The following is a 26,673-nucleotide window of genomic DNA, read 5'->3' on the forward strand; positions in this document are numbered from 1 at the left end:
CATTAGTTTCTTATGGCTGCTTTAACTACCACAAACTCAAGTCACTTGAAATGACACAGAATTTATTATCTTACAGTTCTGAAAGTCAAAAGTCCGACGTGGATCTCACTGGGCTAAAATCATGGTGTCGGCAGGGCTGTGTTCCTTCTGGAAGCTCCAGAGGAAAAACTCTGCCTTTTCCAGCTTTTGGAGGTTTGCCTGCGTTCCTTGACTCGTGGCCCTTCCTCCACCTTCCAAGCCGGCAGCACAGCATCTCCAAGCTCTCTCTGAGTCTCCTCTCTCCATCGCTCACTTAGAAGGACTTTTGTGATCACATTTGGACCCCTGGGAAGCCCAGGGTGGGCTGTCATATGTATGTGCAAAGGGCATACACTGTTCCGGGTTGGTCTGGAGGGCATAGACGGCTCACGTGCTATGGACCGATCTACACCCTGCCTTTGGCGCTCTGTGTTATGCTTTGAGATGCCCATCATTTGAACAGGTCGCATTTATTTAGCTGTTTCCGAATAAGTCTTTCCTTAGACAAACAATTCTGAGAAACACATTATGGTCCATGTCTCCCTGGGTCTGCGTGAAGGCTCTTCTCGAGAGTTAAAAGATATCCTCAAATTACATTCTTTCTGGCAATGAACACATTTCTCCACGATCTGAGTATCTTGATGTTATCATCTTTTAATTTTTTTGTCTATCTGGATGATATTTTTAAAATTTTATATTTTCCTAATTACTCACAAGGTTGGACAGCTTCTCATATGTTTTTAAGTGAAAGTTGCTCAGTCGTGTCTGACTCCTTGTGACCCCATGGACATCCATGGAATTCTCCAGGCCAGAATACTGGACTGGGTAGCCTTTCCCTTCTCCAGGGGATCTTCCCAACCCAGGGATCAAACCCAGGTCTCCTGCATCTCGGGTGGATTCTTTACCAGCTGAGCCACAAGGGAAGCCCAAGAATACTGGAGTGGGTAGCCTATCCCTTCTCCAGCGGATCTTCCCAACCCAAGAATTGAACCAGGTCTCCTGAATTACAGGTGGATTCTTTACCAGCTGAGCTAGTAACTTTTATATTCCCTCTTCTATGAACTTCATATTTATTCACTTTTACCTATTTTAAATTCAGTTTTTAAGGGTACTTATCTGTTTTTATATACCTTGAAAATTAATACTTGTCTATGATATATATGTTCTACATATATTTCCCAGCGTGTCATTTTCATTTAATTTGATTTACAATATTTTCTGTTATATAAAATTTGAAATAATCAAAACGATCATGTTTTCTTCATTTTTGTTGTTGTTGATGTTCTTTACATTCCCAAATCTTATGGCTTTCAAGGTCATAAGAATAGTTTCCAATACTTTTTCCAGTAGTTTACAGTTTGGGTTTTTTATTTTTAACCCAGGAATCCATTTAGTGTTTATCTGAGGTCCACTGGTCTTAATTTTTTCTCCACACAGATGGCTAATTGTGTCTGCTTTAAAGATTTTGCTTCCTTCCTAAAACATGACAGGTTATTTCTATCATAACCAAATTCCAGTATATTCTTAGGTCTCCTTCTGTTTTCTCTACTCAGTTTGGTTTATTTATTTATCTATTTGGGGCTGTTGTTGTTTAATCACTAAGTCATGTCCAACTCTTTTGTGACCCCATGGACTGTAGCCCGCCAGGCTCCTCTGTCTATGGGATTCTCCAGGCAAGAATACTGGAATGGGTTGTCATTTCCTCCTCAAGGGGAATCTTCCCGACCCAGGGATTGAACCCATGTCTCCTGCACTGGCAAGCAGACTGTTTGCCACTGAGCCACCAGGGAAGCCCTGGTTTGGAGCTACTAGCACACTGTTTTGGTTACCTTAGCTTTAGTGTCCATATTGATAGATGGTTGGTTAGCCCGTTTCAGTAAAGCAAGTTCGTTTTCAGTCATTGCAAAAAAAAGACCAATAACGCACGTCTCAGGCACTCAGCTCCCACTCGAGGCAGCGATGAGAGATTTACTGCCAGGGCTAAAACCCACCCTCGGAGCCAAAGGACCCCCTTTCCCCGCCTCCACTGCTGCCATCCAAATTCTTGTCCCAGCACCACGCCTCAAAATAAAACTCAGCTGTAGATGGCACACCTGTTTTGGATTTAGTTACAATAAATCAGGATCTGTATTTATTTCAGTGGCCGGACAGGTGAAGCCCAAGCTGCATTTATAGTAAGCCAACTAGAAAGCAGAAGAAAATCCAGATCATGAAGCTCTTTCCTCTTAGGGTGAAGGGGTTACAGTTGACAAGGCCTAAACTTCCTGTGTTTCAAACGCCTGTGATTCTTTACAGAAATGCCTCAAGTTGTAGCGGTCACACGAGGTCTCAGTCTAATTGACCCATGGCTTAAAACCTTTTGCTCATTAGAGTCACCTGCTGCTGCTGCTGCTAAGTCGCTTCAGTCATGTCCGACTCTGTGCGACCCCATAGACAGCAGCCCAACAGGCTCCGCCGTCCCTGGGAGACCTAGAGAGCTTATTAAAGGTGTGGATACCAAAACTCTGGGGTAAAATTCAGAGCTCTTTAAACATGTACCTTAGCACTCCCCTGGCGGTCCAGTGGTTAAGACTTGGCCTTCCAATGAAAGGTGTGTGGGTTTGATCCCTGGTTGGGGAGCTAAGATCCTACGTGCCTCATAGCCAAAACTCCAAAACATAAAACAGAAGCAATATTATAACAAATTCAATAAAGACTCTAAAAATGGTCAACATCAAAAAAAATCTTAAAAAAAAATTCACCTTAGCAGCACAGATCACCTAGGCCCTCACACGGATGCAGTGCCCTGAGGACTCAGAGCCCCCACTGTGGGGTGCAGGAGGTGTCTCTGTGTTACAACACATGTTCTGTAATGAGGTAGCCTGATGCATTCATGGGTGTGCATTGGTTCTTGGGAAATTTTGCCTAGGCTAAGGGCACAGCAACCCACTCCAGTCTTCTTGCCTAGAGAATCCCATGAACAGAGGAGCCTGGCGGGCTACTTAAAAAGAGTCAGACATGACTGAAATGACTTAGCAGGCCCAGCAAGAACCCCAGAATAGCTGAAGTAAATCACAGCCAACATGAGCGGGAAAGGGAATAGCCTATAACTCAGCTTTTGCCTTGGCAGCAGGCACCCTTTCTGGTTGTATTTTAATAAAATTAAAAGTGTGGCCTAGGGGAACAGAGGAGGGGATGGAGAAGTTGGGGTTGGGAGCTGCAAACTGCTTCATACAGAATGGATAAACAAGGTCATACTGTATAGCACAGGGAACTATATTCAGTATCTTGAGATAAACCATAATGGAAAAGAATATAATAAAGAATCTATCTATTTATCTATATATATAACTGAATCATTTTGCTGTAGAGCAGAAATTAACACAACATTGCAAATCAACTCTATGTGCGTGCTAAGTTGCCTCAGTCACGTCCGACTCTACGTGACCCCATGGACTGTAGCCCACCAGGCCCCTCTGTCCATGGGATTCTCCAGGCAAGAGTACTGGAGTGGGTTGCCATGCCCTCCTCCAGGGGATCTTGCTGACCTAGGAGGTCGAACTTGCAACTTTTATGTCTCCTGTATTGAGAGGCGGGTTCTTTACCACTAACACCACCTTATACTCTAATTTAAAAAATAAATAAAATTTGAAAAAAAAAAAAAGAAATCTGCCCAGCGTTCCTGCCTCCTAAGAGGTGCACTCCAAGCCTGGACATCTGGAGGCATGTGGCACTTCCCAGGCCCAACCTCACAGACAGCCCCACAGAGACCCACTGCCGGCTTCCCGTCTCAGCCTCCATCTGCTCACATTAAGGGCTGCCAGCACGTCCACCCAGTGACCTCATAAACATGTAATCTCTGCCGTGGCTGCCATTGGCCAACCTGGGCCGCCTCCCTGGATAGTCCACATGAACTTCTTGGGTCCGCTTTTTGCTTTTGTCTCTAGTTTTCAAACGGCCTATTTCTGAAGTAAAATGCAGGGAGTACTATTTTCCCCAGAAGGCCTGATATTTCATGTGATTTTCTAGAATGTGGAGTGTTGCAGGAATGCATTTACTATTTAGTTCAGTTCAGTTTAGTCCTCAGTCGTGTCCGACTCTTTGCAACCCCATGGACTGTAGCACGCGAGGCTTTCCTGTCTACCAACTCCTGGAGCTTGCTCAAACTCATGTCCATTGAGTCAGTGATCCCATCCAACCATCTCATCCTCTGTCACCCTCTTCTCCTCCTGCCTTCAATCTTTCCCAGCATCAGGGTCTTTCCCAATGAGTCAGTTCTTCACATCAAGTAGCCAAAGTATTGGAGTTTCAGCTTCAACATCAGTCCTTCCAATGAACACCCAGGACTGATCTCCTTCAGAATGGACTGGTTGGATCTCCTTGCAGTCCAAGGGACTCTCAAGAGTCTTCTTCAACACCATAGTTCAAAAGCATCAATTCTTTGGCGCTCAGCTTTCTTTATAGTCCAACTCTCACATCCATACATGACCACTGGAAAAACCATAGCCTTGAGTAGATGGACCTCAGTTGGCAAAGTAATGTCTCTGCTTTTTAATATGCTGTCTAGGTTGGTCATAACTTTTCTCCCAAGCAGCAAGCGTCTTCTAATTTCATGACTGAAGTCATCATCTGCAGTGATTTTGGAGTCCAAGAAAATAAAATCTTTCACTGTTTCCATTGTTTCCCCATCTATTTGCCATGAAGTGATGGGACTGGATGCTGTGATCTTTGTTTCCTGAATGTTGAGCGTTAACCCAACTTTTTCACTCTCCTCTTTCACTTTCATCAAGAGACTCTTTATTTCTTCTTTACTTTCTGCCGTAAGTGTGGTGCCATCTGCATATCTGAGGTTACTGATATTTCTCCCAGCAATCTTGATTCCAGCTTGTGCTTCATTCAGCCCAGCATTTTGCATGATGTACTCTGCATATAAGTTAAATAAGCAGAGTGACAATATACAGCCTTGACGTACTCCTTTCCCTATTTGAAACCAGTCTGCTGTTCCATGTCCAGTTCCAACTATCATTTCTTGATCTGCATACAGATTTCTCAGGAGGCAGGTCAGGTGGTCTGGTATTCCCATCTCTTTAAGAATTTTCCACAATTTGTTGTGATCCACGCAGTCAAAGGTTTTGGCATAGTCAATAAAGCCGAAGTAGATGTTTTTTTGGACTTGCTTTTTTGATGATCCAACGGATGTTGGCAATTTGATCTCTGGTTCCTCTGCCTTTTCTAAATCCAGCATGAACATCTGGAAATTCACAGTTCGCATACTGTTGAAGCCTGACTTGGAGAATTTTGAGCATTACTTTACTAGCGTGTGAGATGAGTGCAATTGTGTGGTAGTTTGAACATTCTTTGGCATTGCCTCTATTTGGGATTGGAATGAAAACTGACCTTTTCCAGTCCTGTGGCCACTGCTGAGTTTTCCAAATTTGCTGGCATATTGAGCGCAGCACTTTCACAGCATCATCTTTTAGGATTTGAAGTAGGTCAACTGGAATTTCATCACCTCCACTAGCTTTGTTCGTAGTAATGCTTCCTAAGGCCCACTTAGGGACTTTTTTTTTTTTTATAGTATATAGGACCTTTTTTTTTTTTTTTTAACTTTTATGCTGTATATTATACAGTCCGTGGAATTCTCCAGGCCAGAATACTGGAGTGGGTAGCCTTTCGCTTCTCCATGGGATCTTCCCAACCCAGGGATTGAACGCAGGTCTCCTGCACTGCAGGCGGATCCTTTACCATCTGAGTCACCAGGGAAGCCCAAAGCACGTCTCAAAGCCAAACGTGCAAAACCTCCCAAAAAGGTCACGGTCACTGTTTGGTGGTCTGCTGCCCATCTGATCCCCTAGAGCTTTCTGAGTCCTGGCTAAACCCTTACATCTGAGAAGTATGCTCAGCAAATCAATGAGATGCATTGAAAACAGCAATGCCTGCAGCCGGCATGATCGACAGAAAGGGCCCAGTTCTTCACAACAATGCCCAACTGCACGTCACACAACTAACGCTCCAAAAGTTGAACAAATCGGGCTATGAAGTTTTGTCTCATCCGCCACATTCCCCTGACCTGTCACCAACCGCCACTTCTTCCACCATGCTGACAACCCTTTGCAGGCAAAATGCGTCTACAACCAGCAGGAGGCAGAAAACGCTTTCCGACGTTCGTCGAATCCCGAAGCGTGGATTTTTACACTGCTGGAAAAACAAACTTATTTCTCGTTGGCAAAAGTGTGTTGATTGTAATGGTTCCTATTTTGATTAATAAAGATGTGTTTGAACCTAGCTATAATGATTTAAAATTCATGGTCTGAAATTACACTTACTTTTGTCCAACGTAATACACCAGAGAACACCCACTGCCCCAATTTGAAAAGTAGTATTGACTGACCTGGGGCTTTGTTCCTTGGCTAAGATGGAGGGAAATCAGGGCAAGGGGCTCCAGAATCCCGGGGCGGGGGGGCGTGCCTTCACGAGGGGTGCAAACTCTCATGAAAGGTAGCCCCATTCTGCCAGTCTGGGGCCTGGAGCCCACCCGCATGACACTGGCATTCCACTCCCCAAGGGCCTTCAACCACCAAAATTGGGATCTCTGAGGGTGGGACTTAGGCACCCGATATTTACAGCTAAGATTCCCGACCTCAGAGGTACAGAGAATCACTTGGGAGCTTTCAAAACCCTCAGTGCCCAAGCCACACTGCAGACAAATCACATCGGAATCTTGGGGTGGTGGGGAGCCGGGGATGGTACTCAGGCATCAGATGGTTTAAGGTCCACAGGCTTGAGACGCATTGCCTTAGGGTCTTTTCTAACCTGGGAAAGATCTCTCCTTGCAGACCAAGACTTTTGGATCTTTAGCGTGCTTATGAATTCCCAAGAATTGGGTTAAAATTGCAGATTCTGATTCAGCAAGACTTGAGTCCAAGACCTGCAGTGAGGCATGATCTTGTAGGTCTGGGATGGTAATGGTTTTTGGCAGAAGTGGCAGAGTGGGCTTTGTGATCAAAAACGAAACAAACGTTTGTGTGACTCCCTGAGTCAACCATGGTGTGGTGCTGACAAGAGGCGTGGCAGCCATGTGCTGAGAGATGAGTGATTATAAGCTTCTGTCCTTCCCATCATCAGCAGAGGGCTGGCTTATCCACCTCCCTGAGTCAGAGTTAGCAGTTGTTGTTTGGCGGGGGCGGGGGCGTCGGTGGGGGTGGGCACATATTTTATTATGTAACTAAATGCAAATCTCAGATTGTTCTGTCCCAGATATGAAAACTACATGGCAGGCAAGTTTAGATGATCCGCTTATATTTTCTCTATGCTTTAAAAAAACTCACTGGAGACCTACTACCTGCCCTGTCACTGGGTGGCCATGCACGTGGCAAGCTGCCATATAGTTGGTGTGTAAATTACACAGCCTGCCTAACTACTGGACTGAACTTAGATGAAGGTGAGGTTTCTTATCACATTTATTACATGAGCCCACACAAGTGATTCCCAGGTGGCGCTAGTGGTAAAGAACCTGCCTGTGGATGCAGGAGATGTAAGAGGCTAGGGTTCAATCCCTGGGTCGGGAAGATCCCCTGGAGGAGGGCATGGCAACCCACTCCAGTATTCTTGCCTGGGGAATCCCATGGACAGAGGAGCCTGGCGAGCTAAAATCCATAGGGTTGCAAAAGAGTTGGACACGACTTAAGTGACTTAGCGTGCATGCACACAAGTGACGCATTTCTGTAGATCCTAATACACATACACACTCACACACACACACAAGTATAAGTAAAAAGGGAAAATCTGAACAAGATCAGCAGATGGTATCAATGCATCTCGGTTGTGAAAATTATACCAGAGTTTTGCCAAATGTTAGCCTCAGGGGAAGCTGGCCACAGTGTATAGTGGCCTCTCTGTCTTATTTCTTACATCTATGCATGGACAATTATTAAAATTTTCAATTAAGAAAAAGCATAAAACATCTTGTAGCCAGCCCTTAATGTTTTTAATATGGGGAGATAAGTAACAAAACAAAAAAATGATAATACTTATTAAATGTTAACTGCATAACAGGTACTGTGCTGAGCATTTTACATGCATGGCTCTATCTTTTCTTCTTAATATTTACTTACTTATTTATTTGGCTGTGCCAGGTCTTAGTTGCAGCATGTGGGATCTCGTTCCCCAACGAGGGATAGAACCAGTCTCCTGCACTGTGAGCATGGCATCCAGGCCACTAGATCCCCAGGTGAAGGTAAAGTCGCTCAGTCGTGTCCGACTCTTTACGACCCCATGGACTGTAGCCTATCAGGCTCTTCCATCCATGCGATTTTCCAGGCAAGAATACTGGACTGGGTTGCCATTTCCTTCTCCAGGAGATCTTCCCGATCCAGGGATTGAACCTGGGTCTCCCGCATTGTAGACAGACACTTTACCATCTGAGCCACCAGGGAAGTCCCTATATGAAAGTTTTAATTTGCACAGCACTCTGTGAGGTGGTGGTTGTTATTATTACTGTTGTTATTATTGCTATCATTTTGTTTCAAATGAGGAAACTTGGGCTGGGAGAGCTTAACTAGTTTTTCCCAGGTCACACAGTCAGGAACCAAACATGGCTCCAGAGCCCACTACATTATACGAAGAATGCAGACAAGAATGTTGTTTCTCTGGAAGAAGAAATCACAGTTAAAGATGAGGAATGTGCTTCAGGGAATGCAATTTGAAGGAGCCTGCACCTTGGCCTTGAAGGACCAGGTGAACTGAGCTGGCAACAAGCCAATCGAGGGCACTCCAGACCTGAAGGTGGAAGAAAGCACTGCCTGTATGAGAAACTGCCTCCTTTTCCAGATGAGGAAACCAGTGTGCACGTCTGCTTCGCCTCTCAGGTAGACAGAGGCATAATCGTGGAAGGCCCCGAATGCTTGGGGATATGGTGAGGTCTTCCCGGATCCAGTTAGCAGTGAGTGAGAGCTGATAAGACACCACTAAGGCCAAGGCTGTATCTGAATCACTGGCATTCGCAAGGCAAGCCAAGTGCAAGGTGTGGCCAGCTTGGCATAAACCAATCAATTCCCAATGATGGGGCTTCCCGATGGCTCAGCAGGTAAAGAATCCTGCAATGCAGGAGACACAGGAGATGTGGATTTGATCCCTGGGTCGGGAAGATCCCCTGGAGTAGGAAAATGGCAGCCCACTCCAGTATCCTTGCCTGAAAAATCCCATGGATAAGGAGGCTGGCGGGCTACAACACAAAAGGTCACAGAGTTGGACATAACTGAACGACTAAGCACAGCATGAATCTATCCCCAGGGCCAGAAGAGCAGCAGACAGCAATTTCCTAGTGGAAGGTTGGTATGTGAAGGGAATCAAGGAATGTACTTAGGAAGATGAAGACCACAAATTGTTGAGATCAGTGATTATTAGAATCATACTTGACAATACCTGGAATTCACGGCAAAAGCAATTCTAAAAAGAAAGTTTACAGCAATACCTCAGGAAACAAAAGTCTCAAATAAACAACCTAAACTTAAACCTAAAGCCACTAGAGGAAGAAGACCAAAAAAGCCCTAAAGTTAATAGAAGGAAAGAAATCATAAAGATCAGAGCCGTATCATGTATCAGAGCATGTATCATAAAGATACATGAAACAGAGGCGAAGACAGCAATAGCAAAGATCAGAAATTAAAAGCTGGTTCTTTGAGAAGAATAAACAAAAGTGATAAGCCTCTAGCCAGACTCATTAATAAAAAAAGATAGAGGACTCAATCTAGCAACCTAGTACCATGTGGCTACTTACTCATTCAGTTATTGAGCGCATATTATATGACTAGTATGATCCCAAGGACTTGGGACATATTACTGAACGAAACGGTGACCAGCCTGCCTACCATCATGGAGCTCACCTTCTAAGCTTAGTGCTATATCCTGGTCAGGAAGATTCTTAATTATCAGAACCTAAGAATGCATTTCCATACTGTGTACTTGAGATCCCATCTCTTTAAAGAAATGCAAATCTCTCTGGGGTGAGGCTGGGCAACTCTGCAGAAGAACAGACACAGCACTTCTGATTTAAAAGCAAGGATGATCTTACCCCAGTATGGCTACAGGGAAACTTAAGATGGGCAGACTGGCAGGCCTCGCCTCTGAGTTGGATCAAGAAAGCAAGATCAGAACCAAGGTGAAGGATTGGCAGTGCCATCCTTGAAGACGATTCAAGTTAGCCTGGGGTACCCTCTCCGTTTTCCACTCCCAAACTGGGATTAATTTAGGAATCTTCCATAAATGTAGACACTGGGGGCTTTCCAATCTTAGCCTGGGCAAGTACTACTCCAAGACAGATCAGAACAAGATGGCCTTGCTTTGCAAGAGTGGGAAAGGAAGACAAGAAATAAGGACCCCTGGACATGGTTTAGTTTACACGTCAGCCTTGTGCTGTAACACAGAATTAGAGACATGGAATTTTTCTCAGAAGCTAAAAGCAACACACAGATGAAGAGAACATCCTAAAAGATAAGATGCTGGTTATTGTTTCTACTGCTGGGCACCTTAAAGGTAAGTGAATCAGGCAAGAGTCAAGAATGGGCAAATTTGCTAATATTACCCCCAACCAAGAATTTTTAGCCATTTCAAATTTTAAGTTCTCATGGGCCTCAGATGTCTGAGAATAAATATTCTAAATGTCTTTTGACTTAGTTATGGGAGGATTCACCCCCATAACTTGGGCTTTTTTTTTAAGCAACATTATAAAAAGTTTGATTTGGTTTTCAATGACCCTCTAATGCTTTTGTATCACGTTTGCAATATTTAGCCATTTGATATACATCTGGCTATGTTGTGCACATATGTAAGAAGCACAGACATCCACAATTAGGGAGTAACTTTTTGCATGGGTAAAAGAAATCTGTGCTCACTATACCACTATCCCTGTGGCATAATTTTCCTGCTTTAGTCAAAATTTTTCTACAGCACAAAACTGTTTTTGAATATACAGCTTCTACTCATGTTGACACTTGAGTGAGAGACTGGCTCTGCTACAGAGAACAGCAAAGTGAGAAATGGTCCCTCCACCTGCAGAGTGCAAGCTATCTAAAAAGTCATATTCATCGTTCTGAGATAATTGCCTTGGTCATGCCTGAAAACACAGATGGGACCTTGAGTTGAGAGCGTGCAAGGTGGGTGTGCATTCATGAATGTGTGAGTGTGTAAGCAAGAGTGCCCTAAGAAGTTCAATAGAGACAACAGGGTCCCAGAGACGGCCTGTTTTATTTCGCTGCATTGCCAGGAAACAAGAGAGCTTGCTGGTCCCCAGAGTTCCCCATCTCAGAATCGAGCTTAGAGCACAAGCTGAGGATGAGAGCGGGGGCTCCCTCCTCCGATGCCTCTCAGCTCTGGGCAGCTGAGGGAGCTAGGAATTGCCTTGCACAGCAGTGGGTCTGAAACCAGCCTTGTCAATAGCCCCTTCCCCTGCTCTGACTTCTGGGAGGCCACTGGGCAACACCTCCCCCTTCACACAGCGCTTAATAACTGAAATAATTTGCCCAGTGAAATGCTCGGTGTGGATGCCAAACAGCTGTGAAAAGGCACCCAGCTGAGCAAGGCAGAGTAGTTTATGAGCAGAAAAGGACATGCTGTGTCTACTGACATGGAGAAATGAACGCTGCAGCTTAATTTTGTATTACTCTTTGGCCAAAACCCCTCCTTAAATGTATCTCGGGCCTGAGTCTGTGGTCACTGCTGTGTTAAACAACCACATAGGGTAAAGCTGGCACTCCTGCAAAAGAGTGGAGTAAATGTGGCCCTCACATGGCTAATTTGGCCAGTGGAACAGAAGAATCTGCTCAGGGAAGAAAAACTACCTTACATATGGAGATTTTTTCAGATTGGCTATTTTATGAGTGGGCCTTTAGAAATCATCAGTGCATTAAATTTTTACTTTTTCCCAAAGTGAACTCAATAACTGAATGCAGTTGGGAATATTTAGTTTTCTTTGGAGTATTATCTAGTCTTCTATAAAAACAATACTAGGTTCCTACTACAGAGTTGGGAGAAGGGAAAGCAGAGGCCAAGTAAAAATAATGATAAATAACTTTTCGTGGGTATTTACAGAAATCAAATCTTGGCCATAATACAGCATCAGTTCAAAGCCCACTTAAAACCCTGTACACTTAAAAATATAATAAATTCATATATCACATAACATCCTTAGTATATTAATTTTTCCATCTCTTTCAAATATACCCCCAAATCAGTAACAGGGTAAAACTTTTTTTTTTAATTCCTGCAGTGTTTTCTTTGCCTCTTTTACACTATGTGGTCTAAGAAAAATAAAACAGAGATTCATTCAAAAATCTACTTAGATTTTTGAGCACAGCAAAGTCTACTTTCTCTACTTTCTCCAGCATCATTAAGCAAATTCTGCAAATCTTTTAGACACACCAAAATCTCTCATTCATTCTATGAATTCTGATAAAAGCCAGCACTTACCAAGTTTCAAAAGTGTCCTGGAAAATCACCAAAAAGAATGTTTTGGTTTCTTTTAAAGACTACACCCAAAACATTTGCTTGAAAACTTTCTGAATAATGACATTGCCTGATAAAACCCATGCAGTAGACAAAATATCAGATTTCTTTTTCCAGCTGTCCAGAATCCCATTAGTGCCTCTCACTTCTATCTGTCTTTTGCTATAATTAGGATGGCTTAGGGTTTATCTGGGCCTTTTTTCAAAACCAGATTTCCTTCCCAGCAGCAGCCCCTGTCATTCACAAGTCCCCTGGTGGTACTGGGAGAATTATTTTGATGTACACTGTGGCACAGCAATTGTGAATGTGGAGGGAAAGGAAATACACACACGCACACACACACAAATACATCTGAGCTGATAAACTGTGAAAGAGGAGTCCTACCTGAGGATGATCACTCCAGCCTGAAACCTTGCACGTTTCAAATACGTCTGTAGCCCGTACCCCTTCTCTCTGGAAGTGCAAGGTCTCCTCCTTGGAGAGCAAGCCGGGTGGAGCCTGCAGGGTTTTCGCTTCTGGCTCTGCTTGGGTTGGAACCTCAGGGCCTCCTGCAGGCAACTGGGGCTTCAGATCAGTCCCCTCTGCTCTGGTATGGGAGCTGGTTCTTTTGTCACTCGGGGTTAGTGGGTGCTTAACAGGTCCCTTGGGACAGAGGCGATCCAGGGAGGCTTCCGCCGTCCTTTCTTCCAGGCTGGAATTCAGCCTCTTGGCTTTTCCCTTAATTCCCGGTCGCCACGTCCTGGCAGGTTTCTCAGAGCCCCGCTGGCTCCATCCGTCTTTCCCCCCTACTCTTCTCTCGGCCCTGGTCTCCAGACACCGGCTCATCCCTGGCTGTCCTGACTCACCAGACAAGTGCTTCCCCTCTGTCCCTGCCACCGCTTTATCCATGTTTAGCAGCTTGTCACCAGAGAATTCCTTTCCGGCCTGGTGGCTGTCTCTGGTTTCTCCTTGAATTCCTGGATAACCGTCTTCAGCAGCCTCCAAGGCAGCGGGTGGTTTATACCTGCCCGGGTCTGTCACCGTAGCCGGTCCATCCTGCTGAAGTCCCAGGGGCAGGGGCATCCCCTCTTGCAAGGATGAGGCTCTGTGCGTGGAGGCCCGGCTGCTCCTTCCCCCCACTTCTTGGGGTGGTGAGTGATGACCACAGAGGCCAGCGGTGGCATCCATGGGCCCCGTGTCATCCGACACCGGGGGCCTGCAACCCAATTCACTGAAGAAACGCACACACCCACCCAGGCTACACTCACTGAATTCCATCTCTTCGTCATCGCTTTCTAATAAAAAAACACGCTCCGTCCCCGGCAGGTTCCTTTGCCAGATCGCATTAGAGTAATCTGTCATAACGTCGGAACATTCCAGATACTCCAGGTCATCATCTGAAAACTCCTCGGCGCAGGTTAGGGTTATCTCTGGGCAAAGTTCATAGTCACTGTCAGAGTCTGTGCTGGAAGCCGGGGGGCTGACGGGCCTGGTACCTGGAGGAGCAGATGAGTCTGCCCGTGTCAGGGCCAGGCCGAAGCTGATGTACTTCTGGACTCTGGCATTTTGGTGACTAGAGTTCAAGGCCTCCTCGTTAGGGCCCTCAGGGTCTAAGGCACCATCTGTTAACCTTGGTACTTCGGAATGCACGGCCCTGTGGCCACACACATCTTGTTTATCAGGAGCATCACTTGAACTAGGAAAACGCAACCCGTCCGCAACGCCCTCTGTGTTAGCAGCACCACCAGCCTCTTCCGTTTGCCTCGTGTCTTTAACCGCCAAGGGGTTGTCAGAGCCAGGGTCACGGTCGGCCGACACCTGGAGTGAATGAGCACCGCTGGATTTGGAGGAGGGGGCGTCAGCTGATGTAGGAGGCCCCGAGGCGATACCTTCTCCTTCCTTATAAGGATGCTCTTTCTCATCAGTGTGGTTTGGGCTCTCCTGCTCATATGTCTCCGTGTCGTGTTTCCAACCTGTGTGCCCGTCATCTTTTGGGTTGGGAGAGAGTGGTTGGTCCTCTGTCGGGCACTGCACTTCAATGGAAGCAGAGCAGCAGATCATCCCAAAACAGTTCCGAGCAGAGACTTGATAAACAGCAGTGTCATTTTGGGTACAGCTAGGATGAAGAGAGGAGACACGTAAGTTTGCATGCCGACATGCCTTGCATCCTGGCACACACACACAATGACCGTGGTTTTCCTGCACACTCAAGATCTGGGGTCCCCCTGGGAAGGGGTTTGTGGTCAGAGGCAATGGGCTGAGATGCTCAGCATTTTCCCTTAAGACTTTCACAGTCTTACCCCAAATCGAAAATGCTGAGAATAACTCAGATGAATGGGGAAACAGTTTCTAGTTTCTTCTTCTCTCTTTTATTTTAAGTCATGTTATGTTATAGAAACTTGAAGCAGCATTACTTTCTGAAGGAATGCATAGTACACAAAAAACTAAAGCACTCTGAATCTTATAGTGGGCTACTATAAGCAGTAATTCTTTTAAAGACTGTGCTAAGAAAACATGGTTCTTGCCAGGAGGCTGTAAAGCTAACACCATACTAGAATTATGTGCATGAAGAACAGTGCCCTTTCCTCTTTAATTTAACATGACTATAAAGTCTAAACCACAGCCACGAACCCCTCTGGCTGAAAACCAATGTCCACATGCCATCCTGACCAGTACCCGCCCAGTGTTTGGCTCTGGCTCAGCAGGGAAGAAACCGAATCCTGGATCACGCCAAGCCTGCTCTCCCTGCTCCAGAAAGGATGGTGCTGGGGGCCCCTCCCTTTCTTGACTAGAGCCACATGGCGCCTGGAGCCACATGGCGCCTGGAGCCTGACTTGCTTTGCTGACCTTTCCCCTTAGAACACTTCTCCAGGCTCTGCAGTCTCAATAAACACGTGTTGTACCTGCTCTACTTTTTTAATATTAAGTTTTATTTGTTTGTTAATACTTAGCAGTGCCAGGTCTTAGATAAGGCACATAGGACCTTTGATCTTTGCTGCAACATGAGGGATCTTTACTTGCAGCATGTGGGATGGCGGGCTGCAGTCCATAGGGTCGCAGAGAGTCGGACACGACTAAGTGACTCAGCACGCACACCTGCACGCGTGCACACATGGGATCTAGTTTCCCCACCGGGGATCGAACCTGGGCCCCTGCACTGGGAGCACCGAGTCTTAGCCACTGGAACACCAGGGACGTCCCTATTTCTGCTTTTGAATTTGCACTTTTATTTATCTCATTTGACCTCATCGTAACACTGCTGGTGTTTTATGTACTATCCATCTTCAGAAAGCAGGAGCTGAGGGTCTAGCTCAGGCTCAGAGGTGATGGTCAGATTGTTAGTGACTCACACGTGTAAGAGATGCACAAATGTCTCCCTCAGGAGGGTCAGTGTTAGATGTTTACAGCCGTGGGACACAGTCTTCCTTATCCTCTCTCTTCCTTACTGGAGGGCCCTCTTTGTCTCCTGACCTCACATGTGCTCATAAGCCTTCAACTGTTGGGTACCCACTCACAAAGGCCTCATCTTCAGAAAGCACAAACTAATTTCAACTGCATTAATGCTTTGTTTTTTTGGCAACTTGATTCTCAAGTAGAAGACACTCAAGGTGCCCGAGGTTGGCCAGGCCTGACCCATAGCCAATCTCTGGATTTGTCATGGCCAATAGCACGGGGAGAATGAGATTTAGGGCAACTTTCTGGGGGAATCAGTAGCTGCTCCTGTCTATTTCACAAGATTATTCTGAGGTTCAAATCACAAAATCAGGGTGAAAGGACTTTGTGAAGCAGAAACTTTATGCCATATGTACTCTATAAGAAAGCAAAAGTGATAAAATGATAATTACATGATGTGATAAGAGTGTTAGCTGACATTGCTATGGCAGTCATATTATAATATAAAGGTGTCAGATCAATACATTGTACACCTTCAACTTACATGGTGTTCAGTGTCAAATAGAACTCCATTTAAAAAGGGGAGGGGAGACTTCCCTGGTGGTCAAGTGGCTAAGACTTTGTGGTCTCAATATAGGGGGCCTGGGTTCAATCCCTGGTCAGGGTCATACGCTGCAACAAAGATCAAAGATTCCACGTGCTGCAACTAAGATCTGGCACAAATAAATAACTTTTTTTAAAAAAGGATGGGGCAGCACTAAGACCAGGTTTTCTCTGGTTCTTAAGAAGTCTGCAGAAACTATCAGGATGACTTGTAAAATCTTACATCAGATTCAAATTCTTGAATCAGAATCTGTGGCTAGGGACTTCCCTGGGGAACAACGGCTAAAACTGTACACTCCCCCATGCAGGGGGTGAGGGTTTGATCCCTTCCTGGGGAACTAGCTTCCACATGCCAAGTAAAGCTCCTGCACACCACAGTGGAAGCCCAGCACAGTAAATAAATAAACAAATATTGAGAAAGAAGAATCTGTGGGTAGAGGGCCTAAGAATTTACTTTTCAAGTTCCCAAACATATTCTGCTACGAATTGTCCTTGGCCTACCCTCAAAGACATCCTCATCCTCATTATTAGTTAGGCTGAGGTCTCTTCAATTGAAGCTGAGAGGAGCATTTCACATGGCCCACGACATTCCCTTCATGCATCTTTCTGATGCGTTCTTGGAGATTTGGCCTCAGTTGAGAGCTTAAATGGGGCTTCCCCAGTGGTTCAGTGGTAAAGAATCCACCTGCAATACAGGAGATCCAAGAGACTCAGGTTCAATCCCTGAGTCGGGAAGATCCCCTGGAGGAGGGCATGGCAACCCACTCTAGGTATTCTTGCCTGGAGAATCCCACGGAGAGGAGCCTGGCGGGCCTCAGTCCATAAGGTCGAAAAGAGTCAGGATTGAAGCTACTGAGCATGCACACAAGAGAGCTTAAACAGAGTATAAAACAGCCCCCAGGGGCTTCTGGAAAATCCCAAGTAATTCTGATTTCCTCTTCTATCCAGGCCATGATCCATCTGCTGAACGAACCAGCTACCCTGAAGGTACTATGATTCACGTAGGAAGAAGAGAAAGGAAGAGGAAAAAATGAGCCTGAGAGGCACAAAGGACAGGTAAGAAAGGAATAAAGGAGAGAACAGAGGCAATTCACAAAACTCAAGAAGGGAAAACACAACAAATGTTAGAAAAATATGGCGAAAATCAATGGATTCTGTGCATTTAATTTCTGAATGATGAAATTAACAGATATGGGAATGTTATGATTTAGTAATGTCAGATTTTATGGAACATGTGTTTTAGCTGATATAAGATTTTACAAGTCATCCTGAGTACATTAAAGAGGAAGAGGAACTGGATTAAGTATAATTAACTTCTCACTGTCTAATGAGTGCCTTTGAGAGAGTTATGGTTTGCGGTTGGCATGTCCTAGATAATTATTTCTCAGCATCCTAACGAGGAGGTGGAGAAAATCCGGCAAGAAACCCAGCCTTGTTGAATGCCTCCTCTATTAAACAGTATGCTGGCTGCTCCCTGTCCGCAAAACTAAGGCTCAAAGGAGTCATTTCCCCCAAAGTGACAAAGTTGGTAAGTGGCGGAGCTTAGAGAGGAAACCAGAGTCTCTGACTCTTATGCCTGGCTCTGTGTGTCCTGTTAGAAAGTGCACATACAGAGGAGGGAAATGACAGGGTGCAGAGAAAGATCACATCTGCAAGTAAAGGGTTTCTTTTCTGAGTTTGCATCTTCATGGGTAAACTGACGACAAGAGTGTGAACCAATATAACGGTAAGAGCTGACGGGGAGTCAAGGAGGGACTTCCCCAGTAGGTCCAGTGGTTAAAACTCCAAGCTTCCAACGCAGGGGGCTCAGGTTCAATCCCTGGTTGGGGAATTAAGATCCCACATGCTGCTCAGTGTGGCCAAATGAATAAATAAAATTTTCCAAATTAAAAAAAAGAGATGGGGGAGATATCATGTCCAGCCCTGAAATGACTAAAAATCTCCCGGAGAGGTGTTGTAAGCTTCTCAGAGGCGCTTACAGTCAGTTCTGTGCCAAGTTGCATGGTGCATTCCAGAAGGGCAAAGGGAATTCAAAGCAGGGACCTCGGTGGTAGCCGTTGAAATGGCATGAACACAAGGTTGGGGTTTAGAATCTTGGTGAAGTGCTGGCAGAGTGGCCTGCCTGTGGGCCCCACGGTGATTTGACAGGAATTCAAAACCATTCGGGAAGAAATTCCCTGAACAATTAATTGCGCTCTCCTTGCATACCTGCATACCTCTCCTTTCGGCTGAAGGAGACAGCAGCCTTCCTCCACCTTGCTGTGAAAATCTTGCCTGAATACTCTTAGGTTCTTTCTAAATGAATCACTTCCATATTAGAGAAAAAGGGATGCATGAGACCTTAAGTAAATGGGGCTTCTTCTGAGCTTGAACTATTTGGTTTAAACCAAAGGTTCTCAAACATTTTGGCAGCAGGACCCTTTAAACGCTCAAAAATAATCGAGGATTCAACAGACGTTTGTTTATAGGGGTAATATCCACCAATGTTGACCATATTAAAGTTATGGAAAAATTGAAAACATTTGTTTATTCCTTCAAAAAGAACAAAAATTGCCTTATTACAAGTTTGCATAAACGACATATTTTTATGAAAAATACCAGGACAGCACCAGAGAGGAAAAAAACATTTTTTTTTTTTTTGCAAAACAAAGTAACATTGTGCATGCTAAGTCGCTTCAGTCGTGTCCAGCTCGTGAACACTGGAAGGGTGGTATCGCTTTACATTTTTTTCATGTAGCTTGTGGCTTAATAGAAGACGGCTGGGTTTTTTGTATCTGCTTCTGTTTTCAATGGGATGCACTACAGTGTTTGGGTTGAAGTATATGAAGAAAATCTGGCCTCACACAGATACGTTGTTGGAAAAGGAACCAGCATTTTAATGGTCTTTTTAATATGGTTTCAGATAACCTCTTTGATACCACACAAAGATTAGTTGCAATGTGGAATCCAAAACATGATCAATTAATTTTTCATACATGTGACACAGAATCTGTTGGTCTGCACTGCATTTTACATGGATCTTTAACCCATGTGTGATTTTGTATCATATATTGGTCATTTGGAAAAACTTGGTTCATGAGATCTTCCTAATATTAATATGGTTCAATATACAATATTTTTAAGAATTACATTCATTAATATTACTCTTACCCTTGTCAGAACAGCCTTGAAGTATTGGGAAACTATCAAGCTTATAAAGAGATACAAGTTTTCCAAACTTCTAAATTAAGGAAATAATATGAATATTCACTTATAACAATGTGAGTCAATTCTGTGCTAAACGGCATGAAGTAGAAGATGAAAAGCATCAGCAAAAACTGTGACATAAAGGACCCCTAAAAGTTTCCTCCTTTACAACGAGAAGGCAGCATTTGTCTGAATCAATGTTTTCAGAGCTCTCAACACCAGTCAAGGGCAAAGTAGGTAGCATTTGTTCAAGAAAATTGGCTGACTCCCAGCAAGAAGAGTGAGTTTTTTGCAATTTAATTCACCCTAGCCCTCTCCCCTATCCCCAGTTGCATGGTAGTCTCAAGAAGCAAGAGCCCACAGTCAGTGAAAATCTGCAGCCCAGTAACCACTGAAGGAGAAAGAACAGGGTGGGAAGCCCCTGCTCCTGAAGCCCCCTTCCCAGGGGATCAGTATTATGACCCGTCTGGTGCTGACCTGGACGACCTCACCCACAAGACTGTCTTTATGTGACAGAGCTCAGTCAATATGAACAATATTTTTCCTGAGAGCATTTTTGTCCAAAAATTTGAGAGCCAATAGTTTCACATCACGGCTGCCTGCAGCAGGGGATAACAACTACGGCAAACAATAGGCAAACCGATGTGTTGGATTGGGAAGGAGGAGGTTGGTTACCATTGATGCTGGCGCTGTGGGTCGGGGGTGGGGGCAGGAGGCTGGGGGTAGCGCTAATTCTAGAAGTTCCTTGGGATGGTTTTGTGTCCTGTGAACAAGTGTCATAAATGTGAGTAAGAACTAAGAACCCAGGAAAAGGATCCACAGGACTAGTGATGTTATAAAATAAGACCATGAAGACAAGGAGCTGGGGAACAGAATGTATCAAGTCCAATAAAAGACATGGAGTCATTTTTTTCTTTAGCCGTTGGTGCAATAGACCAATCCAAACGGATGCACTTTTAAATCCCTCCACTTCTGTCACCATGATTCTCATCATCCCCGAAGGGTGTCGTGCTTTCAAATGCATTATTTCATACATTTATCTTTTCATGATTGTTGTTATTATTGTTGTTTAGTCGCTAAGTCATACCCAACTCTTTTGCGATCCCATGGATTGTAACCCACCAGGCTCCTCTGTCCATGGGATTTTCCAGGCAAGAATACTGGAGTGGATTGCCATTTTCCTCTCCAGGGGATCTCTCCCACCCAGGGATCGAACCTGGGTCTCTTAGGTCTCCTGCATTGCCGGCAGATTCTTCACCACTCAGCCACCTGGGAAGCCCTTATTCATGACCACAGTGGCACAAATAAGATAAGTTGCATCTGTGTGGAATGCGAAGCAGATGAGCCCGCTCCTGTTGCTGCTCCTTTCCTTCTGTCTCCTGGATGTCATTTGCCCGCTCCCCCAAAATGCTCTCACCATCATTAAAAATGCTGAAACTCAAACTGTGAGATGTGGCCAGGTGCCCTGAAGGCAGAGCTGGTAGGAGAAGAAGCTGAAACTGTTGGCTAGAGGTAAGATTTGGAACCCTCTCTGAATTTCAGATATGATTCTATTACTCATTCCATGTTCCAGTGAAAGAAAACAAGATCTGGGAACGAGCTGTCTCCCCGGCCCCTCCCTGAGCCTGCCTGTGCAACAGTGGGGGGAGGCTGGACTCAGTGCATACTTACATGATGACATCCTTGTCCTTCCCGCAGTCAGAGCACAGGGTGAAGGTCATAATATTTTTTGACATTAAGTGTCTGTATTTTATGACTTGCCTAACTGCTATTGTCCATTTTATAAACTGACTTACTCAGAATAACTAAAGGAGTAAGTAAGGCTTGCGTTTCCTTTCCATGCCCCAAAGCTACGTTCATTACGGAGATGGAAGAATTCTAACACTACAAACACATGGAATTTCTTGATATTTTCTGCAAGAAGCTAGATGTATTTTAAAATTGATAAAGAGATTCCTTGGACATGCACCGATTTATCTAGTTACTTATCCAACAGATGTGCTGAACCAGACAAATGGAGAGATGAAGGGGGCTTTGGTTTGTGCTGCTCCAGGGACCGTCTGCCCCTATCCCCTCTTGTGCTCACTATTACAGAGCTGGCCCCTGGAACCTGCATTTCCCCCTCTCCCAGGGCCACTGGCTCTCTGCTGCACTTGACCCAAAGAAGGCAGGGGACGGGGCTTCCCAGGTGGCACAGTGCTAAAGAATCCACCTGCCAATGCAGGAGGCACAGGAGACACGGGGGCTGGAAAGATCCTCTGGAATAGGACATGGCAGCCCACCCCAGTATTCTTGCCTGGAAAACCCCACGGACAGAGGAGCCTGACGGGCTACAGTCCACGGGGTTGCAAAGAGTCGGACACAACTGAGCATGTACACACACATACAACACATACGTATACGCACACACACACACGCTTGCGTACACGCACACACGCAGGCAGAAGGTGGGGCTGACCCAGGCCAGTTAGGAGCAGGAGGAGTTACTGACCAGGAGGTGGAGTCCACATCATGAATGACTTTGCATCCCAGACTGAGGGGTTTGGACCTCAAGCTCCAGTTCTTCGGGAAGCAGATGAGAGTGCTCATTTCGGGAGGAGTGGAAATTGTTCTGTGAGAGGCTCACCATGTTGCACAGGGTACCAGGGTGAGGCTGAGAGGCCCCGCTCTCCTGAGGCCTCCAGCTAAGCAGGAACATCCCATCCTCCCCTAAGTCCTGTTCGACCTACAAGCACATACACCCGGCACACGGCATGGCACTTGAAAAAGGAGACGGAACATGGATGGCATGAGACCTGCTTTCTTCCCTGGGGGAGCTAGCAGTTTGGCCAAGAGATAACTCTCAGGTATTAAACAGGGAGCAGGACATAATTTGCAAACTTCAGAGTCATCGAATTCTCAAAGGCACCGTGGAGGCAGGGAGTGCTTGTGCCAGACAGGAGGGGAGAGGTCAGGGTGGCTTGGATCTCGGGCAACAGAGCCAGGAGCGGGTAACCTGAGCCCAGTGGGGAGGATTAGACTTGGCTGGACAGGGAGGAGGGGCGGGCACTCCAGGCAGATGTATAGAAGCGAGACCCAGCGGGTCACAGGTGAGGGTCAGCGAAGAGATGAGCCGTGTGGGGAGGAGGCCCTGAAAGGTGGGTGTCGGGGGCTGGAAGGCATGGAACTCTGCTCAGGAGCGAACTGCCGGGCAGGTCTGCTGTCCCTCTCCATTCAGGTGCAATTCTGAGCAGATGGGAGAGGCAGGCTGCAAAGTGAGTACAGCGTGTTGTGCGTAGGGGCAGGCTTGGCGGCCAGCCCGCCTGGGTTCACACGCCGTCCGTCCGCCGTGTGATGGTGGACAATCACTGGATCTGCACCAGGGCTGACATGAGGTTACGGAGCTAATTCCTGGAAAGGGCTTAAAGCAGGGCCCGGGACACACGAAGCTCTAAATCGGTGGTTCTCAGCCCTGCCCTGGAATCTCCTGCAGTGCTTTATAAAAACTGCCAGTGCCAGAGGAGTCTTAGGGCAGGGAGACCATTCTGCAGGATGCGATATTGGTGGGCAGGTGTCATCAGGCATTTTCCCAAACCCATGGGATGTACAACATCGAGAGAGAGAGAGTGAGCTCTGATGCAAACTGCAGACTTGGGCTGGTAACGGTGTGTCCGAGAGTCTCACCAGTTGTGACAAACGCCCTGCTCTTGGGAGGGGATGCAGAATGTGGAGAGTCTGCACTGGAGGCGGGGGGCGGTATGGAAACTGCTTTCGGCTCCATTTTGCTGTGAACCTAACAGTGCTCTAAAAAATAAAACCTGTTTGAAAGAGCGGAAAATATTACCAGTGCCAGGGCCCCACCAAAACAAAACAAAACAAAAAACCAGTTAAGCAGCATCTCAGTGATGGGCTGTGCTGCTGGCATTTTTCAGCCTCCTAGGTGACTGAGGCTCAGCAGGCACTGAGCTAACAGAACATCAGCTTGGGGACCTGGTGAAGCAGGTGGGGGAATCGCTCAGTGGACGGCAGAGGAGGGTTAGGGCTAGGCCCGGGCATGTCAGGGGGTGGCTTCCTGGCTCTCATTTGGCACAAAAGTGCTGAGCATGTGGCAGCTTTTTGAACCTCTAGGATCAAATGCAGACCAACCAGATATTCTGTGAACAAGACATGAGCACACTGGTTTCAGAAAGGACACCATCTCATGGCTTTACTCCCAACAGGCTTAGTGAACAGACAACAGACCCCTCTTCTCAAAAGAAAATTCAAGGGTAGCTGGAAACCATCACCACCGGCCTCACCGAGAGGCCACCAAGCTGGCACAGTGTCCCAGAACGTCTCCGGAAATCTCAAAGGACATGGTGACAACAGCAAGACTCCTAGATTAAATTGCAAATCCATCTATGAAAGACATGGCCTCTTGAGAGCAGGACAGAAAACCAGGCAACCCTGGACCCTGGCTCGGAGGACCCAGTGCTCTTTCACAGAAGTCAGTTAGCTTAGAATTCTGAAGGACTAACACTGTTATTTCATTTAAACACCCAGCATGCTCCAAGACAAACCTGGATTTTTCTCATCCAAACCTGCTTTCCGTCTCACAAAAATGTGCAATTCTGTTCTACCAGTTATTGGGGCCATGCACCCTGGAGTTGGTCCTCCACTCCCTCCTAGCATCCGGTCAAACAGCAAAATATCCAGTTGTGTCAGATGGATCCAGAAGCTAGTGGCTTCCTGCCTCCTTCTCCAAGACCACCGTGGACCAGTTTTGTTGGTGTGTCTAACGTGTGACTCCCTCTCTCTTGACTCTATTCCATGAGATCATGGGCTTTGCTGCTGCTGCTGCTAAGTCGCTTCAGTTGTGTCCGACTCTGTGCGACCCCATAGACGGCAGCCCACCAGGCTCCCCCGTCCCTGGGATCCTCCAGGCAAGAATGCTGGAGTGGGTTGCCATTTCCTTCTCCAATGCATGAAAGTGAAAAGTGAAAGGGAAGTTGCCCAATCGCGTCCGACTCTTAGCGACCCCATGGACTGTAACCTACCAGGCTCCTCCGTCCATGGGATTTTCCAGGCAAGAGTACTGGACTGCTGCTACCATGGGTTAAAGCCACTGCAGCAGGAGTGAAGCAAAAGGGGTCAACCAGCTTCCTTGGGAGAAAATAGTGAAGAAAACATATGAATGGGACATTTGAACGGACAGTGGAAACTGCGATTTTATGCCTGTCTGCTGTCAGTTAATTTCAAACCTTCAGAAATAGAAGTTGGAGTAGTGACAGTCAAAAATCCTAAATTCAGGATTCTTACAGAAGCAGAGACTGACGTCACCTTGTTATCCCAGCAGCGAGAGATTAAACACTGTAGTCACTTCACAGCCATGCCGCTGGCATGTGTGCTTGTCAGGGCAGACAGCGTTACAGAGGCCCTTGGTTTGGGGAAAAAAGAAAAAAAACCCTTTCTCCTCCTGCCTCTGAAGTGGTTAGGACTCTCTACAAATAAAAACAGTGCTTAGGAAAATTTAAACAAAGAAAAGAAAAGCAAGATCTTCCTGGACCCAGGGATCAAACCTGGATCTCCTGCAACGGTAGCACATTCTTCACCATCTGAGCCACCAGGGAAGCCCCAGCTCTTGGACAATCCCAGGCATAAGATAGGCCTTCCATGAATCCTTTTTTTTTTAAGTCTTTATTGAATTTGGTACAATATTACTTCTGCTTTCCCCCCCCCCAATGTTTTGTGGTTTTGGCCATGATTTTGGTTTAAGATGCTGGATCAGGGATCAAACCTGCAACCCCTACAGTGGAAGGTGAAGTCTTAACCACTGGACTTTTAGGGATGTCTGTGAATCCTTATTTTTAAAGGAAGTCCTCACAATCACTTCTTTTTGAGCTCTACTCCAGCAAGTGTGTTAGTAGACTTGTTTTGGAGAACAGCCCTAGCAGAATGAGATGCAGTGGAGGACAGGACACAATTCTTGGCTAATCCTAGCTTTGGCCCTAACCAGTTGTTAGGAACTTGGATGGGTCCCACCATCACTCCGGGTCTTGGGTCTATAATGGAACTGGATTGGACCAGTTGCATGTGACCAATTAAATCAGCATTTCTTGGGAGTATCACCTAAGTATCAATATTTTTCAAGAGTTCTCTAGGGGTAAGGTATAGCCAGGGGCCAGATAATCCATAGAACAGGGCCTCTCACACATTAATCACCCGGGATCTCGTTAAAAGGCAGCATCTGATTTTCCAGGCCAGGGTCTGGGACTCTGGTATTCTAACAAGCTCCCAGGGAAAATCAACTTTGAAAGACAAGGCCTTGGAGTCGCTTCCAGCTCTACGACTCCACCATGTCTACGAAAAGCGAATGTCCCTTTATTAAACCCTCAGAAAAATATCAGCTGTCACTTGACTGGCACCTCCATTTGAGCTGAGTTTGTAGGAAATGCCGAGCAGATGCCCCTGTGAAATTTAGTGGCTGTTTAAATTGGTTTTGCCTTTTTTGTTGTTCATTTCATTTATTTTTTTTAATTGGAGTATAATTGGTTTACAATGTGGTGATAGCTTCTGCTGTACAACAACATGAATCAGCTGTAAGTGTAAACACATCCTCTCTCTCTGGAGCCTCCCGCCCACCCCTCTAGGTCATCACAGAGCAGCAGGCTGAGCTCCCTGTGCTTACAGCAGCTTCCCACCAGCTAGCTCTTTTACCCATGGGCTTCCCTGGTGGCCCAGAGGTAATGAACCTGCCTGCCAATGCAGGAGACATGGGTTCTACCCCTGGGTCAGCAAGATTCCCCGGAGAAGGAAATGGCAACCCACTCCAGTATTCCTGCCTGGAGAATCCTGTGAACAGATGAGCCTGGTGGGCTACCGTCCACGGGGTTGCAAAAGAGTCGGACATGACTTGACAACTGAACAACGAGTGTATACATGTCAATCCTAATCTCCCAGTTCCTCCCACCCTCTCCTTCCCCCAGCTGTGTCCACAAGTTCCTTCTCTGCGTCTGCATCTCTATTCCTACCCTGCAGGTAGTTCATCAGGACCAT

The 26,673-nt window shown here is 46.0% G+C and overlaps 1 protein-coding gene and 1 long non-coding RNA gene across 10 annotated transcripts in view; one reads left to right on the top strand and one right to left on the bottom strand.

Annotated features, from left to right (window-relative positions):
* The window catches only part of ALPK2 (alpha kinase 2), a 150,835-nt gene that overhangs the window by 70,685 nt on the left and 53,477 nt on the right, over nucleotides 1-26,673 (bottom strand). For 7 of the 8 annotated variants that reach the window (XR_015154132.1, XR_015154133.1, XR_015154134.1 and 4 more), the window contains one exon: nucleotides 12,883-14,593. Coding sequence is in view for 4 of the 8 variants with exons in the window: in XM_086373654.1 (XP_086229780.1) it covers nucleotides 12,883-14,593 (1,711 nt within the window). In the remaining 4 variants the exon portion in view is untranslated. The other variant, XM_086373656.1, reaches the window with a different exon arrangement.
* Nucleotides 1-26,673, top strand: part of LOC147346357 (uncharacterized) — a 107,124-nt gene that overhangs the window by 19,045 nt on the left and 61,406 nt on the right. Inside the window, exons 4-5 of one of the 2 annotated variants that reach the window (XR_015154135.1) lie at nucleotides 77-10,530; nucleotides 17,422-17,529. This is a non-coding gene — a long non-coding RNA (uncharacterized LOC147346357). Of the gene's footprint in view, nucleotides 1-76; nucleotides 10,531-13,929; nucleotides 14,616-17,421; nucleotides 17,530-26,673 lie in introns of those variants that run through there. The other variant, XR_015154136.1, reaches the window with a different exon arrangement.

This window comes from Bos grunniens, chromosome 24, assembly GCF_055505025.1.
Source record: "Bos grunniens cultivar Pamir isolate PY7600 chromosome 24, Bosgru_T2T1.0, whole genome shotgun sequence".
NCBI classification, from domain to species: Eukaryota; Metazoa; Chordata; class Mammalia; order Artiodactyla; family Bovidae; genus Bos; species Bos grunniens.